This window comes from Notamacropus eugenii, chromosome 5, assembly GCF_028372415.1.
Source record: "Notamacropus eugenii isolate mMacEug1 chromosome 5, mMacEug1.pri_v2, whole genome shotgun sequence".
NCBI classification, from domain to species: Eukaryota; Metazoa; Chordata; class Mammalia; order Diprotodontia; family Macropodidae; genus Notamacropus; species Notamacropus eugenii.
The window spans coordinates 220,847,245-220,858,283 of NC_092876.1; the positions used below are offsets into that span (position 1 = coordinate 220,847,245).

The 11,039-nt window shown below is 35.8% G+C and overlaps 1 protein-coding gene across 1 annotated transcript in view; it reads left to right on the top strand.

Moving 5' to 3' along the window:
- The window catches only part of PSMD14 (proteasome 26S subunit, non-ATPase 14), a 100,240-nt gene extending 90,484 nt beyond the window's left edge, over positions 1–9,756 (top strand). The window contains 2 exon segments of the mRNA XM_072612154.1: positions 6,468–6,530; positions 9,328–9,756. Of these exon segments, the coding sequence (XP_072468255.1) occupies positions 6,468–6,530; positions 9,328–9,426 (162 nt within the window). The 3' untranslated portion in view covers positions 9,427–9,756.
- The last annotated feature ends 1,283 nt before the right edge of the window (positions 9,757–11,039 follow it).

An 11,039-nucleotide genomic window follows, 5' to 3' on the forward strand; every position in this document is an offset into this window, starting at 1 on the left:
ATGTTATATTACCATTTATGTATATGTTTGTCCCCCCAATAGGATTTTCTCAGAATGTCAGACTTGGAAAGGACTTCAGATGTTATATAGTCCAGTCTTTACCTGAATGAGAATCTCCTCCAGAACATTTATCAACAAGAACCTATGCAACCTCTTCTGGAAGCCTTCTAATGACCAGAACCCTTTTCTATTGAAGGCATCTTATTTTTTGAGCAGTGATTGCCAAGGAAAGTTTTCCTTGCATCAGGCTGAAATCTTTTCTTTTACTTCTTTCCTACATTTTTTCCCACTCCTGCCCTCCAAAGCCAATTAGAATAAGGCTAATCCCATTTCTACATGGCATCCCCTTGAATATTGGAAGATAATACTCTTGTCTTCTCATGGAGTTCACAATTTTTAATATAACTAATCTTCCCTTTAATAAAAGAAGAGTAGAATCCCTAAGTCACCTTTAAAAGGCAGATCTCTTCAGGATATTGGTAGCACCCATACATTAGGCTCTTGTAGCTAGCTCTTTTCCCCAACTTTTTAAACTTGTAATCTCTCTAACAGGAGAAATTCCAACTTCCAACTTAATAAGATGACAAGACTTTAAATCATCTTAGCATGTTTTCTATCTTCCATCTTTCCTTCTGGCTAATGTTTTTAAAAGAGACAGTCATGTCATGATGTCGGTAAAAACACTAATGGTCTTTCTCCCTTTTTTTGAGTCAATAGTTGTCTATCTACTGGTTTCTAAAATTTAACCTGTTTTTCCTTCCCTTTCTCTCCCCTCCCCTCTTCAATTTGAAGGTGCTTCCTCAGGTTTCTTCAGAAGTATCAGCATCCTATTAGTTGCTGTCAACTGATATGTTTCCTGTAGCTTTACAATAAAAATTACTTTTTGGCTTAAATGAATTTGTTATTAAAATCTTAGACTTTATCAGAATTTAACTTTCTAAGTTACATTTTAAGTACTTCACAAACCCATGATTTTCTATCAGTGAAAGTATTGTCCTTCTCTAATGCCAGTTACCATCCTCTACAATTTAGCAAAGTCATGATGAATTTCTATGGACAAAAATATGTATCACCTTAAGCCAGGTGATGAACTTCTCCAAATTTGGATAAGTAGATCTTCACATGAAATATAGTCTCTCACTGAACCAGTAACTTAAAGTTTTTCCTGATTGCTAGAATGTGACCATTTTAAAATATAAATGTAGAGTGATTTCTTCACAAAACCTTACTCGAGAAGTTTAAAAGTTCTTTAAATTATTCTCTAAGCCTGTCCTCTTAAGTAGAATGGATAGTTATTAATTAGATCTGACCTCTTGATAGATATTGAATTCAACAATACTATATTTCCATTTTTCCATTCAAAGTGATCTCATTTTAGGGTTATATTTTATATTCAAGGAAAGTTTATATTCAGGGTTCACATGGGCATAGTTGGAGCGGTATTATATAAATGGTAAAATAGTAATTAAAATCTAATAACCGGGTGTGTGTATTTGGTTGGGTTTGTAGAACTTCTTTTTTCTTTTTAATATTTGCTACAAATATTTGTTACAAATTACATTACTCATATAATATTAAGAAACAAAAAGCATCATTAAAAAATAGAAACACTCAATTCTGATGATTCAAGTTATTTTAAGTCATTTGATCAAGAGGTCTCTAGTCTGCTTTATTCAAAGAATAGGTAGCATAAAGCCAAAATTACCCTTAGAATTTAAGGGAAGAAATCTATCCTTGTAATAGAAATACTAGGATAATTTTTGGTAGTGGGCTTATATTGGCTTTCTGCACTAATCTAATTTGCCATGCGATTTCCAACTTCTTTCTTATTACAAAGAAATGGTACTAAGATTTTGAGGTAGAAAAGGTATACAAAGGCAAAAATAGTAGAAATGTATTTTTCTTCAAGAGGAAGGATGGAAGTGAAGACATTTTTGAGGAGAAGTGATGCTTGCTTGGTGTAGTGTCAATATCATGATGTCCAGAGGCCTGGGTTTTCCTGTTGCTAAACAAGAATTTAATCTAGACCAGAGATTTTTAGCCTGCAGTCCTCAGATTCCTTGGGGGAGATCTTCATCGGACTGTGTACTTAGAATTGTTACTATTTAAATATAACTGGTTTCCTTTGTAATCCTATTTTTTTATTTCGTGCATTTGTTTGGAAAGAAATTACAAACATTTTCTGAGAAAAGGGTCCATAGTTTCGCCAGACTGCCAGAGGGGTCCATGACACAGAGGGATCATTTCCCACCTAACTGTTTTTTCCTGCCTTCATCATCTCCAGAAATTTAGCATTCTGAAAGTGCTTAGCACTCCCTGTTCCTTGAGCCCCTCCTTCCCTCTAGTTAGAGAGGATGGAAAGTGGACACCTGGGAGTTCTTCCCTGATCCTCCTCATTTAAGGATGGCACCCAGGGAATTCTCACTCATCATTTCTCACCCACCTGCTTTTCTGGTTTTATCATCTGCAGAAACTTATCATACCCCCAATCTGCATTCTTCTTTCCCTCCTCATCAGCTTATCAGCTGCTTTTTATATGTTTTGCATCCAGTGATAGATTATGAACTCTGTAAAGGCAGGAACTATATTATGTCTTTCTTTTTACCCCTAGCACTTAGCAGTGTCTAGAATTTAGTAGGTGCTCAATAAATGTTAATTGACTATCTGACTCTTAAATAGATAAGATCTAGAAAGTGATTCAAGCCAGTTGATTCATGGGTCCTGAAGTATGTTGTAAGGAGTTTAAACTCACTGTAAAAAGCTTTTGGGAATTGCTCTTGGTTTCATACCACAGGAGTGACATCATTAAAACATGACTTTAGGAAGATTCTTGGTAAAGTTATTCGTTTAGTTTCACTCGTTTTGTAACAGTAGGAACCTTCAGAACAGGTTTCTCCAGCAGGTGTGTGGGCCAGAGGGAAAACACTGATACTGCTTCTGCTACTTCTGGGGAAACCAGGAAAACTTAAGTACCATTTGTGGTAGTAAAAGTACCATTACAGGCCACACTTAAGTTTTATGGGGTGGGGGGAAGATAGCAAAAACTATGGCCTGCATTAGACCCCAATATTATATTTGCTTTCCTTCTACTCTCAAAGGAACAGGTGTCCCTCTTCCTCTACTTAAAGACATTTCCTGTACCTTTAGCCTCACCTCATCCTGTTTCCTGAAGGGTCTTGTTTTCACACTGATCCAGGGGTGGGGAACTTGGGGTCTTGAGGCCATGTGTGGCCTTCTAGGTCCTCGGAGGTGACCCTTTGACTGAGTCCAAGTTTTACAGAACAGCTCTATGTATTAGTGGGATTTGTTCTGTGAAGTTTGGACTCGGTCAAAAGGCCTCCCCCAGGGACCTAGAAGGCCACACATGGCCTCGAGGGCCCAGGTTCCCCACCCCTGCAAACTAAGCCTTTCTCTCTCCCATACCTTTTTTCTCACTTCTCTGACTCCTTTCCCTTCAAACTTGCAGAGAATGCCCCATGTTGAGTAAAGAATCCTGCTGGCTCCTCTAGCTACCTGTTCCCCACAAAACTTCTCAAACAAGGGTTCTACAGCTTCTGCCTCTGCTTCCTTTATCCCTTCTTATTCCCTAAACCTCTGCAAGTCTGAGTTTGCCCACCATTCCTCATAAACACTCTTAAAACCTACTGGTTACGTACTTATTTACTAATTCCACAGCCTTTTCCTTCATCATTCCTGTAAAATTCTCAGCCCATGTTCTCAACATTACACTTCTGAGGTGCCAAGTGCATTGTGGTATATAATAAAGAGAGAAGAGACTTGGAATTAGAACATTCATGTTTGACTCCTGGCTCTGATAACTTTCTATTTGCTTAATATTTAGAAGCATCCTTATAAGGCAACCTGAGGAAAGGAGAAGTAATGACTTCATTGTCAGTAATGGGAAATTGGGAAGACATGACTGGAGAGGTGATGATGTTAGGGTTGTTTTTGACATGTCACATATTAGTTGTTAATGAGATATAGAAGATGTAGCCACATACATAGTAGTGGTTGGAATTATGTGTTTAAATGGCAGCTTTTAAGGGGAAGAGCAGAAAAAAAAGGGCCCAGGACTGAGTCTTGTGGGATGTTGTATAGTTAATAGATACAATGAAAGAAGAATGGAAAGAGTGGGGCGAGAGGCATTAAGAGTAACACATTATTTCAGAGAAAACTGAGCTTATGGAATATCACAGGGAAACCAGATGGTTAGTTGTTTGGAAGAGGTGAAATGGAGTAAACTAAAAAGAACACAATGGATCTGACCTGGAGGACATTCTCCAAGAGGAGTTTTACTAAAATGATAAGAATTGAAGCCACAGGTGCTTAAAGAAGGAAAATGAAAAAAGGTGGAACGATACTTGAGGTTTGGGGGTTGAGTGAAAGCTTTTTAAGACAGGGGAGACTTTTAGGGGATTATGATCATGCATCAGACCTTGTTCCAAGAATTTTCAAGAACTGTGCAGACAGTGCACGATGGGATAGCCATCTGGGGGTCTTTGTTGATAAACTGTTATAAACGTTTCTAGTGTGAATAGCCACAAACATTTTCAGTGCTTTTTGTTGGTTGAGTAAACCGATGAACATGAATGCAAAAGCAAAATTTGACGCCAAATCATAGAAGTTGCCATAAACACAGAAGTTCCCTAGTGAGGACACTGCCTGTGCCTGAATTTCATTTAATTCTACTGCTACCATTTCTGAATTTTTCTGGTGACTGGCCAGACTAGGAATATGAGCAAAGACAAACTGGTCTGGTCTCAATCTATACAAACAGAGGTAATGCAAGTAGACGAAAGAAATATTTAGGACTTTTGGTGGGTGTTTGGCCTCCCAAACTACCGAACGGAATATACTTACCCTTTTGCCACGAAGGTTTGCAACCTTGGTGTATGCCTAAATCTACAGCTGCTCCTCAATTCCCAGATGGCAGCTATGGCTGGGAGTACTTTTTGCCATCTGCATTTAACAAGGAGTTTCTGAGCATTTCTTTCTCTCTCCAGGGAGATTATTGGAAATGGGGGGGAAAGTAATTTATAAGGTGGCTACATAGTATAAACAATTTTAGCCACTTTATGAGCTAGAACTTGTTCGCCTACACCTCCTTAGATTACCTGAAAATCTGTATAGTACTAACATGACTTCTTAACAGCTATTTTGTTAATGGATTAGTGAATTGAGCCAAATTCCACAACTATTGTCTTCTTCAGATATTATACTAGGTGCTATTATTGGCATTTTCATTATTGGATGAACATAGAGAACAAAGTATTAGATACTGTGCTTTGGATGAGATTTGAAACCTGGCTTCAAATTAATGGAAGAAAATATATAATGTCATTGGATTTTTGTTCAACTAAATTTCTGTCTGAGTTGTAGCCGTTTAATTACTCCTAAAATAACCAATATATACATGTAAACCAAACCCAGCTGGGGTTCACAGCATTATTAATGTGACTTAACAAGGAAATCCACATAACACTAGGGCGTGGGGACATGGAGAAGGAAGTTCCCAGTTAAAAATCAAATTTATACTCTCTGGAAATAATAAGAATGACATCCAACCTTGAAAATGAACATCCTTGCTTCCCTAGGGATTCCCAATTGGGGAGGTGTTATTAATTGCTATTTTTCCTTTGCTCATTTTTTATGAGTCATAATTTTTTTCTTAATTGTGTGTTGTTAAAGAAATATAATCTAATAATTAGTAGATACAATCCTTAATATGTCATCCTTTCTTTTGGGGATGGTTCTGCTGGGGCAGATTCTCGAGGTAGCTTATCCATTTACAAAATTATGCACTTGCCATCCTTGCTCATTTTCAAGTTCTCTGTTTATAAAACCATTAAGAAGGTGTGAAATGTGGCCAAACTTCTCAATGTATGGAAAACATTTGAAGATGGACTGAATTTCCTAAATATGAGACAATTTGGCACTAAGATGATCACTTTGAAATGCCCACTAGGTATCTTGCATCTGTTTGTCTGTACCATGTTCCTTTTGTCTCCATCTCTGTGGTCACCAGTATTGTGAAGGGTTTCCCTTTGCTTTCCAAGTTATTGCTTTGCTCTCCTTTGTTTTTAGTTCTATAAATGAATCATAGAACTGGAAGGAACAAACAGCCCATTAAAGTTCATCCTTTACTCAGTAGAGTACAACCAATACTTGCTTCAGATGCTATTGTCACCCATATTATAGGTTATCTAATCTTAAAAAATAGATCATTAGCAGTTTCTTCTCTCTCAAAGCATTTTTTTTATATTATGATTTTGCATACTTTTTAAGATGTCTCTTAAGTCTTCAAATTGATAGTAATTAAGTTGTGAAGATTAGCCAGAGTGTATCACTAAAATGCAGTTCTTTGAATCCTATGAATGAAGGTTATTATTGTTTATTTGATGATTTTTTTAATGCTGTGAAAGAAGTAAACAAAATTGAAAATGCTGACCTTGATCTTTCATTTACAGGCAGTAGAAGAAGAAGATAAGATGACACCTGAACAGCTGGCAATAAAGAATGTTGGCAAGCAGGTGAGATGTACCACATTATACAGTAGCAGGCTTTGTGGATTGTCCAACTACATTTTGGGCTCTGTGTGGGGAACATTCTTTGCCTCTTTCTGTCCATTGCTTTATTTTTCTTTCACCTACGTTCATAACCTTGTCAACTTTGTTTCCTATGCTCCATCTATCCTGCTTCAAACTAGTGTAAATGCTTTTCTCCTTCCTGACCCCAGTCCAGTTCAACCAACACTGTGCTTCCTGTTAAATTCCTCCTGAGCCTTTAAAGCCCAATTTAAATCTCTTCTGTGGAGATGTTCTTAATTCCCTTAGCTGGTAAGGACCTCTTCTCCCTTGGCCATCAAATGCAACCTTTTTTTTCTAAGTTTTTAATACACTTATATTTTATTGTAGTTCTCTCCTTACTAGATTTTAATCTCCCTGTGGGCAGAGATTGTATCCTATCTAATCTTCTTCCCCCAAGCCACTACACACAATAGGTACTTGATAAATGTTTGTTGGATTGAGGAAGTTATTTTTCAGGGACATTCAGTGCTATTTCTGTATTTCTCATCTCTTGGAAAGTTAAATACCAGGTGATGCACTTAACCTTTAAGACAGTGGTTTTGTTTAAATTAGTTAATAAACAATACATTTTTCAAGTGTTAAAAGAAATTTTGGTTCTAAATTAATTATCCAGGTTGTTTTTTAAACATCTGTTGAGTAGATATTTGTGTGGCAACTGAAATAAAATCACACGCATACAGATTAAATGGTTACTTGTGCTCTGTGACCCCCAAACAGGGGTGGGGGTGGAAGTAAGGATTGAGATATTTAAAAATATATAATTGTGTTCAGAAGTAGAGAGTCTTGGGTTTTACCTAGGGGATATAGACGTTTTATTCCCCATCATTGGGACAAGGGAAGAATAAAAATCTCACCTGTTAGGAGACTTTCCAGATTAATGAGCCTGTTTTTTAAAGAACATTGATTACTTTTTTTTTTCCCATTCCATGGAACATGGTTATCATATTGCTGATGTTGGCAGAATCCCGCTATTTCAGATGCAAGACACTAAGCTGTCTTTGCTTTCAGCCATCCTACCATATGCTGTGATCCCATCACATCTCACAAGCTATGTAGGTTCGGGCCAGGACCATGCTTGGATGGGAAATCTCTAAGAAACACCCAGCTGCCACAAGAATGTAGTGTAGATGACTGAGGAGAGGATGTTACCAGTTTAGTCAGTTATCCCAGGAAAACATTAAGGCCAAAGTTCATCTTTAAATGTAATAAATGAAGATCCCATTATGCATTCAATATTCTTTTATCCTGAAAAAATGAGTGGGAAAAATAATCAAAAAAGCTTTTCTTATGTATGCCTCCTATTGTCTGTATATTTTGGTCATATGTAGTATTGTCTTTGCTACATATGTGTTATGTAATTTTGTTTTTAAGTTTTTGGTATACCTCAAATATACTAATTTTTGTGGGGTTAGGATTTCTTATTTTCAGCTTGTAGATAATTTTCCATAGTACTCAATTATTTTTCTACAGGATATAAAGTTCTTTTAGTATTTGAGGGCATTTTTTACTTTACATTGTTTTCGCTAATAAAATACATTGTAACTTCTTCGTACTTGATACATTAACGTTGGGTTTTCTTTTCCATTTAGTGGGAAAAGGAAGTAGCTAATTAAAATAAGTGACATGAGAAAAATTGGCACTTTTTACTCTCATAAGGATCATCCAGAAGATCTTAGTATTTCAATGTTGGCCTGTTCTCCATGAGGCAAAAAACAAAAAACAAAAAAAAAACACACACCCAAACTTTTATTCTGTTTCTTTTGCAAGTCTGTCTTTCTGCTCCACTTTTTATGCTTTAATTTTCTCCAAAGTTATTGAACAAAATACAGTATTTGTGATTTATCCATTTGAAATTGCTGGTTACGTTTTGTGAGAATTCAGTGGTACGGATAACCTCAGGGTCTTGAACAAACAACTTATGAAGGATAGCCAAATAATTATTCCACCGAATGAGCAACTGTATATAAAGTTGAGAGTCTTGGGTATTACTGCAACACCTATTAGTATTGTTTTAATTAAAGATTTGTTTACTGTATCCATTACACACTAGAGCTTTACATTTCAGACCTTTTTATATTCAATTGCAAACTGCATTTGAGCAGAAACATTAATGGTTTTTCCCCAAATTCTCTTAGCCGTTATAATGTAAAAAGAAAAATTCTCCCATCCTAGTTTAATAAATTTTTTCTAGCAACAAAATTTATCCAAATGGCCTTATCAACGCTTCTTATATATGAAATTGCTTTAAATTAGCATTTACATTCTCTCAACTTCAATAAATTTCAGCACAGAAATTCCCTTTTTTCATATTAGTCAAAATAAGTCATATTGAGCAATGTTTATTAAAATGATGCTGGATTTCATTGATCCTTTCTTTAGGCATATCTCTTTTGTATATTATTGTTAGACGATTCACTCTACATGTGTATAACAGAAGAAAAGTTGTTTTCCCCCAAATGAACAAAGAATGTATAGAATTTGTTATTGTACATTTCAAAACAGAATTCTGGAGGAGTGTAATAACACTTATGATACAAACTAATTTGCTATCTTGGAAATTGAATTAAACATAATAAATAGTATGAGTTGAAGTTGCAGGTTTTAAGAAATTGTACATGTAGCACAGTTTATCTCAGTTTTTCCATTTGCATTATTACTTATTACTGAAATGTAAATGTACCAAAATAATTCTCCTTTTGTCTCTTGTTAATATCATTTCTTTCTTTTGTTTTACGTTTAGGACCCAAAGCGTCATTTGGAAGAACATGTGGATGTTCTTATGACCTCAAATATTGTCCAGTGTTTAGCAGCTATGTTGGATACTGTTGTATTCAAATAAAAAACAGCAGAAAACCATTAGTGATACTTTCAATGTATATTCGTCTATTGTTTCTAACGCTCACAATCAGTCGACTGCCGAAGGTGTATTTGGTTAAATGGAAGACATCTGGCATCATTTGCAGTCCAAGAGCAGCACTGTAACACCTTTGGGTCTCTGTTGTGCAATTACTTCTGTTTCTTTAGGTCAGGATCTTTGCAGATTCCAAAGTAGTACAAGAATACATCAAAGTGGATAAATTTTATTAAGTTACCATTTAATATTTGAAGAAATCAGTAGTACATATATATTTTGATTGTTGCTACATAATAAAAATACATTTACAATCTATCTAGTCTCCTGAGGTCTTTTTGGCACTGAGTGGAATTGACAGTATTACATTTGACAACACTCTAGGAAGCTCATACAGATGAGATGTGTTTTCCTTTACATTTTGAAACTCTTATAACACATAAAACATCAGTGTGATAACAAAACTTCACAAATGAAAAATGGTTGCCATTAGTTTGCAGCTCTCACATGCAACCCAGAAAAAGAATGTACATTAACATTTTGTTCAAGGCATTCAAGAACAGGTGAAATTCCATGTTGAAGATTTTATTAATGTAGCATAATATATTACGCTTTCAGGACTTAGATGAAATAAATGTTATGAAGGGGAAGAGAATTGAGTTTTCAGGTTCTTGGTTTTTTTAGCACTGAGGACTTAAAATGACACTTTTGAGTACAGAGAGGCTCCTACAGAATTGACCCCTATAAATTCTTTAAGATTCTCAGGTTGGGCACTTGCAGATAAAATCCTACTGCCTTCCAAGCATTAAACAAAAGTAGAGTGTTACTGAAATACTGCCCTCCCTCTAAAATCAGCTTCCAAGGTGAGATGGCGATCATTATCATTTAAGCATTTTGTTCATCATTGTGTGTGTAGCACTGTACTGAATACCAAAAGTCTTTTGGTAAATTGCTTAACCACTTAGAGCCACAGTTTTTTTCATCTGTCAAATGGGATAATACTTGTACTAACTTGAATGTATAGAAGAGTGACTTTGGAGTCAGGAAGACCTGCATTCAAATCCTACCTCTTGTGTATCCTTGCTGTGACATCAGGCAAGTCATTTAACCTCTAAATATCCCAATTATCTCTAAAGCTATTAATTAGTCAACTTGGCAAAACAGATTGGTGGAGAGAGTTTTCCAAACTGGGAGCTCCTTGATTGGAAAAAATTCTAGTCTGGACAAAACGAACAAAAGAAAAAGCCCTATCTTGCCAGAGGTTTGTAACAAATGCTTTTGTAAAATCATGAAGCATTATGTAAATAGGAACTCGCATAGAGCTTGGCAAAAATGGTACTTAAATAGCTCATGTTAAAATGTCTAGGCAAATATTGAACTATCCCTTCCCAAAAAGTTACTGGTAAGGATACCAAGCTCATATAATCCTAGTAAGCCTGACAAGACAGTTTCTTGGATGAGTGTTTTCTAGTGTTTCAGAAAAGTTTGTTATCATTTTTGAAGTTTAAATTTAAATAGAGAAGTTTCGTGAATGAAGCTTTAGGCTAAAATTAGTAATTTAAGCTTTTCTGTAGACCTTTAGATAGCCACGTATATAATCC